Consider the following 20,335-nt stretch of genomic DNA (forward strand, 5'->3'; position numbering starts at 1 on the left):
CCTTAGATCCCCAGATTAACTTGGGCTCTCAGCACTTCCTGACTCCCTTTTGCAGGGTTGGGAGCTGAGTCCATCTTAAAGTCAGAGCTCCCATGCCTCCCAAGTTCCATGGCATGGAGTCTGGAAGCTCTGGCGTGGCTGCCTGCTACAGAGTTGCAGACCCTGGAAGACTGGGATTTCTGGCCTTTAGGCTGCCTCAGAGCCACAGATCCTGGAAGATCTAGCAGCTTGATGAGCTGGCAGGGTTTCATGAAGGTTCCATCATAACCCAGCCTTTGATTCACCAAAAATTCATCAAACCCAAGATGCTATTGCAAAACATTCTGAGTTCAACAAACTGGCATTTTCCAATGATACTCTGTTTCATCGAAAAATTTATGACCAACTCTACTCCTGACCTTATTTGTCCACTTAAGTCTTTACCTTCAAATCTCTGCATCATAGCCACTCTCCTTTTGGCCAAAGATGATTGCAGTGAACCTCTCTGAAACATGTGAAAACCAATACTAAACTGGTCAGAAGTATGAGTTTTGAATGGTGTGTGAAATCCGTTCCCCTCTCCAAGGATCCCTCTGGATGACTAAAGAATAATGGTAACTCTGGAAGGGTTGGGCCAAAATCCAGCTGGACCAAAAAGGTGATGATTGCATTGTTGGAACTCAAGGGTATAGACTGCTGCTTGGAAAATTCAAACTGTATTTAACAACATTTCACTTTAAATACATCTGACAGAAATAAGAAAGAAATTATGTTGCATTACAGACAAGACTGACAATTATTCTAAGAAGCATTGGCATTTAATGCAACCATTTGCAGTATTATTGCCTTCTCATTTAGTTTCCCAAAAGTCATAAATTTATAATTATTTATTATTGTCAGACACATCCCTCATTCCAAAAAGACTAGCTAAACGTTATGCACACCTTAGTGAGGCTGAAACTAATACAAGTTTCTGCTCCCCTACTGATAGATTCAACTAAACATTGGCTAGCAGTTTGAAAGTTCTAAATGACCATCTTGCCATTATCTTCTTCATTCTACTCAGTTAGTGTGGCCCAAAAGCTCTCAGGTGCCTTCAAGGTGTTGTTTTTTGTTTGTTTTTTATTAATGCTCAGAGAAGGATTAGTGATGGCATATCCCTTAACCATAAGTCATTTGAATATTCTTCACTGGGAGCTCTCAACAACCACACTTGGCACACATCTGGTCTTTGGACAGCCTAGGCACATGACCATCTTATGATAACATGATACTTGCTCACAAGTGGGTCAGACCCTTGCTTGAGGGCATTAGGATCCAGGCAATATAGGTTTATATGAACAGCACAAGGGCCATATGTTTTATGGGAAATCCTTTCTCTGTATCAACAGAGAAGTATTGGAAACACATACCTCTATACATTTGTCTATTTATACAAACCTTTATGTAGTTAGAATTGTGAGGGCATATTGCTTCACATGTATAAAACTGTTTTCAGAAATACCAGATTTTATTAAAACATGTTTATTTTGATAGCTGTTTTCCATCTGTGCTCCCTCAGTATTTAGCGGAGAAAGTCATTCATAGCTATCAGTTTAGCATTGTTACAATATCTCAGTACTGTAGGCAACATACGGAGACACTGAACCTTCCTCTAAAGCTTGCTAATAAAGTCTATCTTCTCCTGGAAATCTAAATGCCCACTGACAAGGGTCACAAGATTTAACTCCAATAAGGGAATTTGACTTATCAGGAACAAAAAACAAAAAAAATTCCTGCTCTTCCACAACAGGACGGTATAAGAACACTGCATATCAACCTGCTGGTTACTATCACACTCCTGTTTCAGGAAAGAAATTTCATATATTTCAGGTAAATAGTCACAAACCCCACAACCTTTAGCAACTGAAGTGTGACCAAAGGTATTGTAAGGTTCAGTAATTGAAGTTTTACACAGACAGAGAGACAGACAGACATCACTCTTGTTCTACTTATTGCAGCAATAAACCTAGCTTTTAGGTGTTAGATGTAACCTACAAGAAGGTGAGAAGAAGAAAAGACAAGAAAGAGCATGCTGCAACCCGAGTTTTCTTGTAACACAAAAGAAACTATTATTATTAATAACTCTTTGAATTATTGTAGCACTAAGGAACCCTAGTCTTGACCAGCACTCCATTGTGCTAGGTGCTGTACAAACACTGAACAACAAGACAGTCTCTGCCCCAAAGGGCTTACAAAACTTGGATTATTTTCCTCCTAAAAAAGGAAGGCTTTAAACATGACTTGCTCTGTCTACACTAGTTGCAAAGTCCTGTTTAAAACTGTTGGTTAAAAAATATTAGCTTTTAAAACATGACCAGTTTTCAGTCTAGAGAAGCTCTCCAAACCTTTCAAAGTTTCAAGGATTCACTTGAACTGCTGCCTGAACAGCCACCAGGGCTAGAAGATAGTTGGCAGTGTCTTCAACTATATCCTGTATGTCAGAGAGCTTTAGAGGAACAGGTCTACTTTTTAACTTACATAGAATAGTACCATAAATACCAGCAATAGTGATCTGGGTTGGAGTCTCCCCATTTTGAGAATTTCAGAAATGACTCCCTTCCCCCCAATAGAGTCTTTTCTCATGACAGCCTTGAAGAATATTATGCTTATTCTGACCAACATTTTTAAACCTGGGTTCCTAAAATTTAGAAACTTAAATGTGGATTTAGGAGCCTAATGCAGTCATGGAGTTTAAGGCCACAAGGGACCATCAGATCATCTAGTCTGACCTTCTGCATATTGCAGGCCACCCACACCAACTAGCACCCACACATTAGCCCAACAACTAAAATTAAACCGAAGTCTGACAGCCCACAGAAGACTAGACTATTATGTGCCACAAACAGAGAATAGGAAGGACTGAGGTACAACAATGTCCAAGGCCCCTACAAATGGCAGGGAAATAATTAAGTGAGATATACCCCAATAATTCTGGCAAAGGACCAACACCTGTCATAATAAAAGTGGCCCGATCTTCAGGCATGTTATGTACCTACAGCTTCAACTGACTTCCAATATGATAGGTATCAAAAATGGCTCTGTGATAAATTCAGGTGAGATCACACATAGAATACCACATTCATTTCTTGTCTCTTTAGGATCAGCAAGATCTGACGAACATGAGGGAATCCAGCAAATAGAAACAAAAAAAAATGTATGAAGGAGGTAGTGAGGGAAATAATTTATCAGGAAGGATTAAAAGCTAAAAATTACATGACTACAGCGCTATAGGATACTAGTGTACAATACTTGAAGAGTACAAACATGAAGGAGGTCGGGCAACTATTCAGGGCAGTATTAGGGTGTAATTAGGAGTTATGGGATGAAAAGGAAAATGTTGGGTGAATAGAAGGAAATTTTACTGAGAGTGAGAAGCATTAGGCATTGAAATAGTCTCTCAGGGGAATAGGAGGAAGCCCCATTTCTGGAGACATTTATTCTACTCTGTTCAGTTTCTTGTATCACACCCTTCACCATATTTCTGAGTATGAGTTCTGTCCTAAATGGACAAAACATTAGAAAATATTCTGTAGGGAAAAATCTTGCATTAGCAAGGAAGATGAATGATCTAATAAGTCTTTCCATCTCTGACTTATGCTTCCATAATAATGCTATTCCTTATATTCATTACCAGTCAGTGCAGTACATGATTTTCAGTAAAAGTAATTAGCCTAGAAGGTATCACTGTAACACAGGTATCCTATTATTTTCAGTATCTTCCTCAATAACAAAGCAGATTTTCTTGTGTAAATATAATCCCTCTATATACACACATAAATCTTTAGAAAACCTCTTAAATGAATGCAGGTGTCCAGTGCTCTATCTACAGAACAAATTATTCATCTAAATCGGTGTTACAATATAAACACTGAGCAAAATGTGAGCTAATATTGTGTGTGTTTAACATTAATTGTAGTCTGTTTTCTTTAAATTTATTGAATGTACTATAGTGTATAGCCTACACCCCACCTCAAAAACTAACCAAACAGAAAACCTCAGATACTGCTGCTTACTGTTTTATTCATGAAAGGGCAGACTGCATCTTGAATGCAGTGACCTGGGAGCAGTTAAGAGCCTCTCTTATATATGAGGCCAGTGAGGAGGGGTCAGGGCCATGGACCTGCCTTCTTCTTGGCCTATAGGCTTGTTCAGTGAAGTGCAGAGACGGTAACTGCCCAGCCCTTGTGTGGAGTATCTGGGGGTGGAGAATTCATGCATCCTCCCTTCTCTTATACAAAAAGAAAAGGAGTACTTGTGGCACCTTAGAGACTAACCAATTTATTTGAGCATGAACTTTCGTGAGCTACAGCTCACTTCATCGGATTCGATGAAGTGAGCTGTAGCTCACGAAAGCTCACACTCAAATAAATTGGTTAGTCTCTAAGGTGCCACAAGTACTCCTTTTCTTTTTGCGAATACAGACTAACACGGCTGTTACTCTGAAACTTCTCTTATACAGTTACTCAAGGGTCACTTACAATACAGCTCTAAGGGGGGGTCAATTTTTAATTCAGTAAATTAAAATTTGGGGTTCTTACTCTGTTCTGAATGATAGCCAGATGAAGGGCTACAGGAATTCATTAATATGTAATCAGCAGGAGTACAGCCTGAGAACTAATGGAAACATGGTGGAATGACAACTACTATGAATATAACTCTAGAACAGCGGCGGCTCCATCCTCTTCCTGGTGAGGGGGCTGAGGTGGGCTAGTCAGAAAATTGCAGGGACGGGCTGCGGTATAAATCTTGTGGGCACACATGCTTTTTTACCCCCAGATGATACGCACTTAAATGTGTGTTTTATCTATGTTATCCTCAAAAGGAGAATAAAAATATATACTGACAGATCGGTTTTAAACTTCATCTATGGTAACACACTGGGGCAACATTTATTCACAGAAAATCAATAGGAAAAAAACCTAAGCCAATAAATAAATAAACAAACTTATAATGCTAATAATAACAATAATAACAATAAATAAATACAGACTTCTGGAAATAAATAAAATAATAACTATAATAATAATACAAGTGTGTGTAACAGAAAGTATGTGTGTTGGGGGGAGTGTGAGGGAGAATGCATGCGTGTGTGTGTGTGTGTGTTGGGGAGTGTGTGAGGAAGACTGTGCGTGTATGACACAGACTGTGTGTGTGGGAGTGTGTGTGTGAGAGAGAGAGAGAGTGTGTGTGTGTGTGTGTTTCGGGGAGTCTGTGAAAGAGAAGTGTGGGTGTTGGGGCAAGTATGTGAGAGAGACTGTGTTTGTGTATGAGTGTGTGTGTGTGTGTGTTAGGGGTGTGTATGTATGTGAGAGAGAGAGTGTGTCTGTTGGGGGAATGTGTGTGTGAGGCTGTGTGTTGGGAGAATGTGCGTGTGAGACAGTGTGTGTGTGTGTGGGATACTGTGTGTATGTATGTGTGACAGAATGTGTGTGTATTGGGGGAGTGTGTGTATAAGACTGTGTGTGTACTATGCCTGAGTGTGTCAGCGTGATGTCTCTGTAAGCTGAGCACTCAGGAGCCTGAACACTTGATCAGTACAGCAGGAGCTGCAGCTCCCACTCCTGAATCAGAGGCACCAGCATAGACAGGCTCCATGTCCCCCACGCCAGCTGAGACTCACTTGGACACAGCCACCTCAAGCATCAGGCAAGCTCCCCCCCGTGCCCTGCCAGCCATGGATCAACTTCCCAAAGAAGGGGAGACTGATTCGGCGGCAGGAGCTGGGTGGCAAGAGAGCAGCAGCTGCTGGCCGGGTGCCCAGATCTGGGAGGGGTGGCTACAGAGGGGCTAAGACAAATTTTGGAGTGGCTACAACCACCGCAAGCCCTGCCCCTGCTCTAGAAATAAAGCAAATAGTAGATGAGGTGGTGGCACAGCATTGCATTTGTCAACAACACACAACCAAGGATAAAAGAAGGCAGAGCAGAAACACGGAAAGACAAAACACTAAATACACAACTAGAAAGAACAGATAGAACAAAGGACTCCTTGGTAGAGGCTGCTGCAGCCCACCAAACCTGGGCAAAGAGTAATGAAAATAGGCCTGATGGTACTAGGGGAATGATTGTAATAATGAGCTCTTTCAACTATCTTGACATAGGCTGGATATTCACACACAGCAGGGTCTTAGCAATGATTCCATAGATAATGCTTTTTCAAACACAAAAATGAACAGGAAATTTCAGAACAAACTTAACTTTAGTGAACTATGAGAAAATACTAAATGAACTGAGAGAAAACTACACACTTTAGAGGACCACTGATGACAACAGAATAGTTGACATTATATGGGACTAAAGGGAAACTGAAATGGTCATTTTAAAAGGTTCTAATTTTAACAGGATGAAAGATGAAATCTTAAAGTACAGTTCTATTCACCAATGTCACTTTTCATAAAAGTGAAGATTACGGTGAGCAAGTAGAAAGTCTTGATTTTTTTTAAATATTATTTTTAAACATTTTAGACCCCCCTCGCCACAACTGGCCATCTTTTTTTTTTTTTTCCAGCCTGAAGCCCGGCCCCTGCTCAGACAAGCCTGGACGATACTGGAAAAGGTTTGCTGGTATAGCTATACCAATATACTGACAAATCCTCCTAGCGTAGCTACAGCTTACATTGGCAAACGAGTGCTCTTATTGATAGAGCTTAAAGCAGTTCCCCGATAAAGATATGCTGTTCTGGCAGAAGCACTTGTTTGTCAGTATAATTATCGACGGTAGGGCTTCTGGCAATACAGAACTGTCCCACGCACAAAAAACCCCCACAATACTACTACACCAGCAAAGCTTCTCATGTAGGCCTGGCCTTAGATTTGTACATCATCATCAGGACACAAGTCCAGCAGAGGCTGGAAGCTTGGTCAGTCTGGGGAATAGAGGGAGAAATGCTCCCATCCCAAAAATATGGTGTAGGAGAGGGAAAAGAAGGGGAGTGTGCTGGAGAGTTTAGCAGGCCTATTACTACGAACCTAGACCTGAGTGATGAGCTTTCTACTGTCACTCACAGTTGTCTGTAGAGCTAAGTGTCCTCCACTGTGATCCCCTCTAGCAGCCTTTCGATCTTCCTCTATGGCCTTGTCTACACTGCGGGGGGAGACCGATCTAAGTTACGCAACGTCAGCTACATGAATAACGTAGCTGAAGTCAACATACTTAGATCTATTTACTGTGGGGTCCACACTATGCTATGTCAAAGGGAGATGCTCTCCCGTCGACTCCCCTTGCACCTCTCATTCAGGTGGAGTACATGAGTTGACAGGAGAGCGATCTGCGGTCTATTTAGAGGGTCTTCACTAGTTCTGCTAAATTGACCGCCAATGCATCGATTGCCACACATAGATCCACTGATAAGTGTAGAGAAGCCCTAAGAGGGAGGAGAGAGGAGACAAGGTCAATAAATCCCCATGTCCAGAGCAGGAAATTTACTCACTCCATCCTGGAAAGAGAAGTCCTAGGCAAGAGAACTCACAGATCATACTATACATAAAAAGAAAAGGAGTACTTGTGGCACCTTAGAGACTAACACATTTATTTGAGCATAAGCTTTCGTGAGCTACAGCTCACTTGCATCTGATGAAGTGAGCTGTAGCTCATGAAAGCTTATGCTCAAATAAACTTGTTAGTCTCTAAGGTGCCACAAGTACTCCTTTTCTTTTTGCAGATACAGACTAACACAGCTGCTACTCTGAAACATACTATACGTGATGCTTCTGAACACAGGCCTGCAAAGGGCCAGATACTGCATTCATAGCACATGCAAAATTCCCACTGACTTCAACCCTCAGTGATTTCAGTGGTAGTTTTGAATTCACAAGGAATGCAGTATCAGATTCAAAGTTTTTTTCAAGATGGCAGCAATGATTTTGTGGGAAAGTATAAAAGGATACTCTTAGGCATAGTTGGCCAGACTTCGGATGTGATTTTTGCATTGCTATTGGAAATTAGGTGTTGGATTTTAAACCTATGGCATGGCTGACCATTATCTCCAGTACGTTGGGGCTCATCTCCCATATCAGGATGAGAAACTTCTTTTAATGGTCCACCCCTGGAGATTAATGGAACTAGAAAAGTTCCAGAGAGCTCCGAGGAAAAAATCTTGCTGCTCCAACAGAACATGGTCTTGATGACGTGGTAGGCATTATAATAATCTTTCTCCCTCCACCATTGGTGGGGTGGTCCTTTGGCATCATTCTCACAGGTCACCATGAGTTTACAGATGACAAATGAAGTGAAAGGAAAGATGGCTGGAGCACTTGGGGTGGATATGCTGTGGCTGACTGGTTGCAGCATAAAGATTTTTAAATGTCTACTTTGACTCTGTGTGTGGGGGGGAGGGGTGCGGCAAAGAAAAAGTTTCTTCCTCTAACATAGCATCTGTAAAATCTCAGTCAGCAGGTCTGCTTTGGGTGGTCGACAGTATGGTACATCCAAACTGTTTTAGCTTCTTAGTAGCTGGTCTGAAGCCCTCCTCCTGAGAGGAAATTGCTTGTTATTTGCGGACGAGATTGATCAGATTAGGGTTGGGGTGTCTGCTTCCATGGTGGCAGAGCAAGTGTTGATGGAGCAAGGGCCTCATCTCCTCTGCTTGACTTTCAGCAACTGATGCTCATTGAAGTTATGGAAGAGTTGAGAGAACTTTGTTCCATAACCTATGTTTTGGATCCATCTCCTTGCTGGCTGGTGAAGGCCAGTGAGGAAGTACTTGATTGTGGAGATTGTCAACACCTCTCTTGGAGAGAGCAGACTGCCTACTGCTTTGAAGGAAGCATTAGTGCAGCATTTGCTCAAGAAGTCATTGCCTGACAATGGCAATCTATTTAATTATTAACCAGTATGAAATCTTTCCTTCTTGAGTAAGATTATGGAGAAGGCTGTCATGAGACAACTTTTATAGCATCTAGATGCCTTTGATCTCCTTGAACATTGTCAGTCTGAGTCTAGACATGGCTTTGTCACAGAGATTGCACTGAATGACAACCTTCTCCTGGCAATGGATGAAAATCAGATGTTCATTATTGTCAGTCATCTTCAATACAGTTGACTGTGTGGTGTTGTTGATTAATCTGTGGACTTGGTGGGAGAGGACAGGGCTACTCTTCAGTGGCTTCATTCCTTCCTCTTGGAAAGATCTCAATGGCTAGTTGCTCCTCTTCCCAAAGAGCTCTCAAGCACAGGATCCTACAGAATATCATTCTGTCTCCTCTCCTGTTCAACATGTATATGAGGCAGTTAGGAGGGTTAGCAAGGAACCATGGGGTTTGGTGCTTTCAGTATGCTGATGGCACCTTATTGTATGTATCTATCTGATCCCACTTGGACAATATAGGTCAGCACCTCAGCTAATTTCTAAATGAATCTGAATCATGGATGAAAGAGAGCTGGGTGAAGCTTAACTCACACAAGACTGAGGTGATAATGATGGGTTGGGGGAAAAAGCCAGAGGAGATGGCAAAGGTTATATGACTCCCTTGGATTGAGGGATTATGTTGGCCTTTAGTTAGATGGATTTGCAATTTAGGAGTAATTTTAGACCCCTAGCTGTTGTTTTATGATCATACCACAGCAATAATATAGTCAGCTTTTTGCCATCTGCATCTGGCTAGGAGGCTGATGTCACAGTTAGAGGGCTAGTTGCTAGACCCCTCTGGTCTCTCTGAACACAACAGGTGTTAGGACTCATAACTCTACTTCTCCTGGAGTGGAATCATATGATTCTCCCACTCTTAGAAAGGGCCCTGGGTTTCAAACTGTGGATCCAGTGTGGTTACCTTAGCAGGTCTGACTGATTTTGGCACCTTTGGGAGTTTATGTCCAATGGTATGTACAGTGAGCAGCTAGCCTTCTCAATCCAAACAATTGTTTATACTAAACAGTAGGACCAAAGCAAAAAAGGATTTTAAACACAAACAGTCTATATGCACATCTATCTTATCTTAAGGCTTACCACCCCCCCGTGTTGGAAGTCTATGAAGGCCTAACTTTTTCAGACCATCTGGTGTGTGCATGTTCAACCTTTCTTTCTGGATGTGGACCATGTTGTTATTCAGGCTTTTGTTACCTCACGATTAAACAATTGCATGATGCACTACATGGGGCTGTGCTTTAATACTATTTGGGACTGAAGCTGGTACAAAATGCAATGGCTTGCTTACTGTGTGAGGCATCATGCTGGGTGCACATGACTCCAGTGCTCCAGGATCTGCACTGGTTTCCCATTGGGCTTTCTGCATAGAATTTATGGTGTTAGTTACAATCCATAAAATCCTAAAGGGCTTGGGACTAGCCCACCTGAGGGATCAACTTTCTGCCCATGTCATATTGCCACAGTTGTGGTCACTACCTGCATTTGAGCTGGATCCCTCTCATTATAAAAGAAAAGGAGTAGCCAACGGGGCATTCTCTGTAGGCTCCAGGACACTGAATCTTGCTCCCCCTTGGTCTGAAATAGTCCAGATTTGGTGACCTTCCGAGCATGCTGCAAAAAACATCTATTTGATCAGATTTTCTGAGAGGGCTGAGGGTAGGCTTCTCAGAATGAAAAGGTGGAAAGGAGTTTTTGTAAGTGGCAGGTTGGCTGAGTACCTGTTGAAACAATTACTGTAATGCTACTGGGGTTTCATTGTATGATTAACGGTGTATTAGGGCACCAAGAACTTTGAATAGGTGTCTTATTATTATAGAAATCTAAATAATAATTAAAGAAATACTTGAATAAAGGCATTCTGTCACTGCAACTCGCTCCTGACCTGATATACCTCCATGCTTGTAATGTTTTATTTGAGATATACTTAAAGATAGCAAACACCAAACTCAACAATATACTGTATTTTATGTATTAATAGCAACAAATCCTGCTTTGAAGTATTTTATAAACTTCAGTTTGCTGGTAATGTTTCTGTCCTTCCTTTCAGACCTGCCTCAACTTCAGTTTATCTCACCATGTGTGCTGTTCCCACCAAATGCCATGGATTTCCAAATATAAAGTATGATTAATAAGTTACACCAAATAACTGTTGTAAGAAATACAGCTTCGAAAAAGTTAAGGTGATTAATACATTGATTTAGACATTAACTTCTAAGCACTTGCTTGCTATGTGCTATTATTTGAAGTTTTAGGAAGATCAAGAATTACAGCAAACTTTAGTCAAACAAAACCTTTGTCTATCCTAAATTCAGTATGTCTTTAGACATGATGAAACAAAAGATAAATCTTTTGTTCATTAAGAGGTGTCTAGTTTTTTTCTTGCAGATATTAAACAAAGTTCTCTGAAACGTTAAGGAAGACCACAAGTGGAAGAATTTTGTTTGGCTGAAACAAAAAGACATTTTTTTCTAAAAAACCAAAACTTTGAATAACAGTATTATTCATTTACAGTCCAAAAGGCCAAACAAGTTAGCATGAGTCTCACTATACAGTCAGACTCACTATATACTCTTTGGTGAAGAGCGGAAATGAGTGAGATGTACAGAAGATGGTTCAAAAACATCAACTTTAAACATAGTTACTTTCAGATTTCTTCTGTTAGATTAGGTTCTTTGTTTCCTCCCTACAGTTAGGTTGAATAGTTCAAATTACTAATCTTAGCAGGTTATGGAGTCATACTTGCCAACCATCCCTATTTAGGAGAGACAGTCAATTTTTAGAAAAATATTAACCATTTTTCACTAAAAAACCCCTCTTAAAATAACATATTAATAGAGCCAGAAGATATGTGTATTTCTTTCTCAGTATGTACCTCTATTTATAACAAGTACGATGTGGGATTTATTATAATGGCCAGCCTGGAGATAGTGAACAAGACTTATGTATGAGATACCATACCTTCCCTCTCTACATTCACCTAGCTATAATTACACAGGAAGGTGTCTACCTCATGGAAAGAGGAAGAAAAACGAAGGGAGCCAGCCAATGATCAGGACTGAGATCGCCAGTTCATTTCATGCAGACTACCAGGGAGTCATCAGAGAGTAACTGCTTTCAGTAACTATGCTGACATGAACCAAATTAAAACTGGTGACCCTAAAGGTGGATGGTACCATATCCCTATAGTAAATCCCTGAGCCATACAGTCCCTCAGTGAGGACTGGTAATGTGCTGATGATTTAATAGTTTCACAGAAATCTTTGATTACATTTTAGTTTTATTAATAAAGCAGGCTTGAATTTTATTTTTGTAAGGTTGGTTGGGAATCTGGATGCATAAAGTGAATGAGGATTTTTTTCTGGAGAAATGTTGGCATTGGCTCAACAAAAAGAGGGAGAAGGGTATGCTGAGTATAACAGCCTGAACATCAAGAAGATTAGATAACAATTTAATTTTCTCACATCACATGCTCATTACACCTTCATGTAAACAGGTGGAGTCCTCATCTCATTCCAAATAAAAACTACACATGCAAAAGGTTACAAAAAAAAATCATTCTTTGCAAGGACTGCAAAGTTTAAGGGTTCTGGCAGCCATCACATTTACTTGACAATGGGCCAGGTTTTTCAAGGTATTTAGAAACATAAAGATGCAGATAGTGAGATTTTTAATAGACCTAGGCGCCTAATTTTTGGTGTGCTTTTGAAAATCCCACTGTCTGCATGTTTAGGTGCCTAAATATCTTGAAAAATCTGCCCATATATTCTTAGCCTCCCTCCCCGCCCCCCCATAAACACAAAAAACCCTCACATCGGTCAGTATTTTCCTCTTCGGTCAATAAATCCTAATATTCACCTCAAGAGAGTCAACAGTTACTTAATTTTTTAACATATGCTTTGAATATAGATAGGTCCACTGTAGTAAGATTAGTTAATATATTTTAACTGTTGATTAACAGATTTATCTCAGATTTATAGATTTATTTTACAAGATGGACATTGTTATTGTTTGAAAGTTGGGAACAAATGCTATGCGCAAATTTGAAACTGTCATAGAGCCATAAAATTTAAGGCCAGAGGGGACAATCAGATCATCTAGTCTGACCTCCTGTATATCACAGGTCACCAACACCACTCAGCACTCAAACACTAAACTCAACAATTGAAATTAGATCTGGGTATTACAGCCCACAGGAGACTAATCTACTATGTGCCACAGGCAGAGAATAGGGGAGACAGATGTAATCATTAATGTTGCATATTCCTATTAGTATAAAGAAAATTTGGAGTATACCCATAATAAAAAAGAAATCTCATTATTTAGATTCTTTCAGTTATTTTTAAAGTGCCTATTTACACAGCAATTTACTGCGTGGCAAACCAAGGTATGAATCTACAGCACACCAGTTTGCACACATAGTAATGTCCCATGTGGAAACTGCTCAAGCACACTGAGGGTACATCTACACTGTGATAAAAGACCCACAGCACAGCTGCAGCTGGTCTGAGTCAGCTGACCCAGCCTCTGAGACTTGGTGCTGTAGGTTTTTTATCACAATTTAGACATACCCTAAAAGTCCTGGAATATGGTTCAGCTTACAACTACCTGCCACCCAGTAACCTGCAGCGTAGAAAGGCCCTGTAAGTGTTAGACAGGGTGATAGGTCCAAATTAGGAACATAAGAACATAAGAATGGCCATATTGGGTCAGACCATCTAGTCCAGTATCCTGTCTTCCGACAGTGGCCAATGCCTGGTGCCCGAGAGGAAATGAACAGAACAGGTAATCATCAAGTGATCCATTTCCTGTTGCCCATTCCCAGCTTCTGGCAAACACAAGCTAGGAACACTCTTCTTGCCCATCTTGGCTAATAGCCATTGATGGACCTACCCTCCATGAATTTATCTAGTTCTTTTTTGAATCCTGTTATAGTCTTGGCCTTCACTACATCCTCTGGCAAAGAGTTCCACAGGTTGACTGTGTGTTTTGTGAAAAAATACTTCCTTTTGTTTGTTTTCAACCTGCTGCCTATTAATTTCATTTGGTGACCCCTAGTTCTTGTGTTATGAGGCATAAATAACACTTCCTTATTTACTTTCTCCACACCAGTCATGATTTTATAGACCTCAATCATATCCCCCCTAAGTCACCTCTTTTCCAAGCTGAAAAGTCTCAGTCTTATTAATCTCTCATCATACGGAAGTCATTCCATACCCCTAATAATTTTTGTTGCCCTTTTCTGAACCTTTTGCAATTCCAGTATATCTTTTTTGAGCTGGGGTGACCATATCTGCACACCGTATTCAAGATGATATTCTGTGATTCTATGACACTGTGATTCTATGTGGGCGTACCATGGATTTATATAGAGCAATATGATATTTTCTGTCTTATTATCTATCCCTTTCTTAATGATGCCCAACATTCTGTTTGCTTTTTTGACTGCCGCTGCACACTGAGTAGATGTTTTCAGAGAAGTACCCACAATGACTCCAAGATCTCCTTCTTGAGTGGCAACAGCTAATTTAGATCCCATCATTTTATACATATAGTTGGGATTATGTTTCCCAATGTGCATTACTTTGCATTTATCAACACTGAATTTCATCTGCAATTTTGTTGTCCAGTCATCCAGTTTTGAGAGATCATTTTGTAGCTCTTCACAGTCTGCCTGGGACTTAACTATCTTGAGTAGTTTTGCATAGTGAGTAGTTTTCTGATGTTCTTACATTCAAATTGCTTTATTAGGGCTGCCACATTTCAGCTGGACAACAACTGAACTATGCTTAGTTGCGAGTTCCTCCTACCAAACCTCACTACCATGACTAAGAATAGTGTGAGTCCATATTCATTACAAAGGGAGAGTGAGTAGAAGAGAGGACTGAGCCAATTAGATGTGTTATCTACAGCCATGTGGATGACAAGCAGAAAGTAACAAAGAGAGGAGAGTTAAACAAAATGGTATTAGTTTAGTTATCAGTGAAGTGTAGGGAAAGTAACCACTGGAGGTGGAAAAAGTCTGATAAGGCAAATATATTACAGGTACAGTGTATATGGTGTATTTCATAGTATCATATAATTAACTGAAGTATATGCTCCATCTAGGAAGTAAAATGAACGTACCTTTTTCTGTGGTTCAGTTAACTTCTTTTCCACTTCTGTCTCAGTGTCTTTTTGTTCTTTGAGCTGTTAAAATGAATGACAAAAAAGCTGAGCAAAAGTACAGACACAAACATTTATAAAATATAATACAGAGAGGATGAGGGAGACATTAATTTAATATTGTACTTCTTTGAACAATGACAATTAAAATTCTGACATTTCCAGAAATATTGCAAAAATATACATCTTTCATAAGTAATTACTAATTCTTTAAAAAATGAAATGCAGCTTTATCCAGGTTCAAAGCAAAATGTATTGGTGCTTTGATCTATTACACTGAAAATTTGTTTTCATAGTTTACTGCCTTTGAATAGGACTATATGGGAGACTTAATTATTGATCACAATTTTTCTTGGAAAGATATGCTTGATATAAACTCTGACTGGTCAAAAGATTTCAAAACAGCAGCAGCTACTTGACTTACACTGAACAATAGCAAAAAACAATAGTTTTAGTATTGTTGCATGGTATTTCTTATAGAATTGCATGGCTAAATAAGAGGAAAACAAATTTATATTTATAAATGATGGAACCAAACTGAATACTGGTATAATTGTCAAATTGGAAGAAAGTAAAGAAGGACATTTAAATTAGTACTTTCCACTTGAAATTATTTCCAGAACTTTGCAACTGATTCAGTTTTGTATACTAGCTTCTTTTCAGTATTAAATCTGTCAGTATTTACCACAGTAGGAAAAGTTAGTTTATACTGTATTTCTCAACTTTTTGTTATTAGTTATAATAAAAAGGCCAAAAGATGTAAAATCCAGAAATGACTATATTTATCTATGTCATAATCTTCATGTAATTATTTTACAATAATTTTACTAGAGCTTATAGCAGAAATTATTTGGAAGTATAAAAGCTTTAAAGAACTTCTGTCCAGTGTTCTGCTGTATCATTCATTTCTCCAGGACTGATCTTTAGTTACTAATCACATTTACATTCAATATTCAAAACATCCCCTCCCAAAAAGACACTATATAATTTGAGGATTTCTGCCTTTCCACACACACTTACACACACACACACCCCACCACTTTAATTTCCTCCCTCTCAATCAGTCACATTGTTGACATCTTCTTTCTACCCAAAGAAGACTGGACCAACAGGGCATGTAACTTCTGGCTGATGGGAGGTTCTACCCCTGCGCTTTCACTTTCCCTTTCCCAAAGGATCAACATCTGCTTTTCTGTGTGTTCCCACTCCAAGGAGAAAGAGAGTGGGAGAATGGTAATCAAACTTAATGTCTCCTACTTGGCAGAGTTGAAAACTAGTTTAGCCCAAAGGTGTACATCTCATGCAATTGTCTTTGTACAAGTAAACGCTTCCCCCCTTTCACAATAATAAAATTCCACTTCTGATGTTATGTCATGCTACTGAAATGACCTACAGTATTGTTTATAGGTTTCTGTAAAGGTGTGGGCCATCTGCATGTACCCCCTTACAGCCTGGTTTGCAGATGCACCCCACCTTAATTTTCCCCCAGTTGGGGCAGCAATTTTTTTTGCTTTAACAGCCTGGGTCAAGGAGAAGCCAACACACATTACCAAATACCAAGTCCCCTTTTAATAAGGTTTGAAAACAGGAATAATTCAGGACCATGGTTCAGAGCTCTAGAACTTAGAAAGTCCACAAAAGCGAAAGTTACTCACCTTGCAGTAACTGAGGTTCTTCGAAATGTGCATCCCTGTGGGTTCTCCACTCCAGGTGACGGTGCGTCCTGGTGCCACTGATCGAAGATCTTTGGTAGCAGTGCCTGGTCGGGAGGCACGCACTCAGTTGCTGTCTCACAGCATCATTAGGGTCTGCCTGAGCGCACGCGTCCCGGACCCCCCTCATTTCTTTCTCCAACGTAGAGTTGTCTGATTAGTACTCCAAAGTAGAGGGGAGGTGGGTGGGGAGTGGAGCACCCACAGGGACACACATCTTGAAGAACCTCAGTTACTGCAAGGTGAGTAACTTTCTCTTCTTCGAGTGCTGTCCCTGTGGGTGCTCTACTCCAGGTAAATGTGAAGCAGTACCCACTATGGTTGGTGGGATTTTGGAGTTGCGGCAGGGATAACGGTAGACAGTACCATATGGCCAACTATGGCGTCTACCATGGTATCTCGTGTGATAGCATAATGATTGGCGAATGTGTGGTCAGATGTCCATGTGGCCGCCTTGCATATGTCTGTAATAGGTACGTTGTGAAGGAAGGCAACCGATGTTGACATTGCTCTAGTAGAATGAGTTATGACATTCTCTGGTGGTTGAACACTGGATCTGGTAGCAGGATCTGATGCAGTCCAAGATCCACTTGGAGAGTCTTTGCTTAGAGATAGCATCACCCTTTGATCTCTCGGTAGTAGAAACAAATAGCCTAGGGGATTTACGAAATGGTTTAGTTCTGTCAAGATAGAATGCAAGAGCCTGTCAGATGTTGAGGGTATGTAACACCACTTCCTGTGGAGTCATGTGAGGCTTGGGATAGAATACAGGTAAATGTATTGGCTTGTAAAGGTGGAATGTAGACTGCACCTTGGGGAGGAATTTGGGGTGGGGTCACATAGTATCCTTGCCTTTGGATAAAATGGAGTAGGGAGGGTAGGCCATCAGGGCATTTATTTCACCAACCCTTCTCGTTGATGTTATGGCAACCAAGAAAGCCACTTTCATGGACATGTGGAGCAGGGATGAGGTAGCAGGGGTTGGAAAGGAGGTTTCATGAGACGGTGATGAACTAGGTTTAGACTCCAGTAGGCTACTGGTGAATGAATCTCAAGTTAGAGATTCTGCAGGCCTGTGAGGAAGCATTTCATGGCGGGGTGTGCAAAAAGTGAATAACCATCCAGAGTGTCATGGAAGGTGGTAAGGGCCACAAGGTGTACTCTGATAGAACTGAGCAAAAGCCCGTCCTGTTTTAGTTCGAAAAGGTAGTTTAAGATATCAGGGAGGGTTGCAGTCTGGGGTGTCAGGCATCTGTGGAAGTACCAGATGGAGAAGCATTTCCACTTTTGCAGGTAAGTCTTATAAGTGGAGTCCCTTCTACTGTGCAGGAGGATATATTGGACCTGTTCCGAGCAGGCTGATTTGTGGGATTGAAACCATGAAGGAACCACACCATCAGATGGAGTTTCCGGAGCTGCGGATGGAGAAGCCGACCGCAGTTCTGGGACAGCAGATCTGACCTGTCAGGGAGAGTCCTTGGAGGATGGATGGACATGAGTAGCAGGTAAAGATACCATGTCTGTCTGGGCCAAGCTGGGGCAATAAGTATGACCCGGGCCTTGTCCTCTGTGATCTTGCGTAGAACCCTGTATATCAGTGGAAAAGCATATGTCAGGGAGATGTTCCAAGGAATGAGGAACGCAACCTCTAGAGATGTATTCCTGAGTCCCGCTCTGGAGCGAAATAGATGGCATTTGCAGTTTTGAGGAGTGACAAATAGGTCTATCGATGGAGTGCCCCAGTGGAAGAAGAGCTGTCGGAGTATTGCGGGATGCAATTCCCATTCGTGTTCTTTGGAGAAGTATCTGTTGAGTGTGTCGGCAATAGTGTTGTGACACCCAGGCAGGTAGAAAGCAGTGATTTCTATGTGATGTTTTATGCACCAATTCCATAATCGGATGGTTTCTGTTCATAGGGAATGCGATCATGCTCCCCCCTGCCTGTTGATACAGAACATACATGCTATATTGTCCATCAGAACTTGAATGGACTTGTTCTTTATGGTGGGAAGAAAGTGAAGCCAAGCATACTGATGGCTCTGAGTTCTAGAAGATTGATGTGCAGATGCGTCTCTGATAGGGACCAGAGGCCCTGTACCTTGTGGTTGCCTGGGTGCACTCCCCAACCTATCAGGGATGCGTCCTTGGTGAGCCTGAGTACTGGGGAGTGTGGATGGAAGGAAACACCCATGCATAGGTTCTCTGGTTTTGTCCACCAATGTAGGGAGGCCAATATGTTCGCTGGCGGAGTCATGTTATGCAGAAACTGTGTCTGCTGGGTTTGTAGTTGGAACTGAGCCAACCCTGAAGGCATCTCATGTGCAGCCTTGCGTATTTGACCATGAAGGTGGTGGCTGCCATATAACCAAGAAGCTGTAGGCAGGTCTGTCCCTGTATTCTAGGGAGAACAGAGATTGTGCGTATGAGATGCGTAATAGTGAGGAATCTGGTGTGTGGAAGTGAGGCTCTGGTTCTAATTGAGTCCAGGTGAGCTCCAATGAACTCTATCTGCTGTGTAGGTATCAGGGTGGATTTTTGGAAATTTCTTTGCAAGCTTAGACTGTGGAAGAGGGAGATGGTAAAGTTTGTCGCTTTTAACGTCTCGTTGTAGGAACTGGCTTTGATAAGGCAGTCATCTAAGTAGGGGAAAGGTATAATCCCATGTTTGCGGAGGTGGGCTACAACTACAGCTAGGGTCTTGGAGAATATCCTCGGTGCTGTGGAGAGACTGAATGGAAGTACACTGTATTGAAAGTGATTGTGTATGAGTGTGAATCGCAGGAAGCGTCTGTGTGCTGGATGAATGGATATATGGAAATAGGTGTCTTGTAGGTCGAGGGCTGTGAACCAGTCCCCTTGTTCCAGGGTGGGTATTATTGTGCCTAATGTGACCATCTTGAATTTTTGTACATGTACAAATGTGTTCGGTTGGCATAGGTCCAGTATAGGTCTCCATCCCCCTCCCTTCTTTTGGGTCAGAAAGTAGTGGGAGTAGAACCCTTCTCCCCAATGTTGCGTTGGTACATGTTCCACTGCACCTAGGTGGAGAAGATGAGCCATCTCTACAGGGAGGAGGTGCTTGTGAGAGGGGTCCCTGAAGAGGGACAGGGAAGGGTGGGCGGGGAAGATAGGAAAGGGATGGAGTAACCTGACTGATTTCCAGGACTCAGTGGTCCTGTGTGACCTGTTGCCAGACATGTTGGAAAGCCTGGAGGCGGTGGCCAAATGGGCAAATAGGCAGCAGAGTCAAGGGATGGTCACGCAGACCCCCGAACAGCACTTCCAAATTGTTGTTTGTTTCCCGATGAGTAGGAAGTAGTTGGTTGCGCATGGTTTTGCCTGCGCCTAGGAGGTCTGTTGCGGTTTCTCCCAGTATCATACGGTCTGGACTGGGCTCGGTGATATTATTGTGCCCTGGGTCTCTGATAAGGTTGATACCATTGTCTCCTGGGGAGGGATGGTTATATGCCCAGTGTGCGCAAAGTGGCCCATGAGTCTTTCATAGTGTGAAGGACTTCATCGGTTTTTTTTTGGAAAAGAGTTTGTCTTTGTCAAAGGGAAGATTCTCCACTTTGGT

At 41.4% G+C, this 20,335-nt stretch overlaps 1 protein-coding gene across 1 annotated transcript in view; it reads right to left on the reverse strand.

Annotated features, from left to right (window-relative positions):
• The window catches only part of C2H10orf67 (chromosome 2 C10orf67 homolog), a 126,090-nt gene that overhangs the window by 46,292 nt on the left and 59,463 nt on the right, over positions 1-20,335 (reverse strand). Inside the window, exon 9 of the mRNA XM_077808212.1 lies at positions 15,008-15,070. Within this exon, the coding sequence (XP_077664338.1) occupies positions 15,008-15,070 (63 nt within the window). The remainder of the gene's footprint in view (positions 1-15,007; positions 15,071-20,335) is intronic.

This window comes from Eretmochelys imbricata, chromosome 2 (assembly GCF_965152235.1).
Source record: "Eretmochelys imbricata isolate rEreImb1 chromosome 2, rEreImb1.hap1, whole genome shotgun sequence".
NCBI lineage: Eukaryota > Metazoa > Chordata > Testudines > Cheloniidae > Eretmochelys > Eretmochelys imbricata.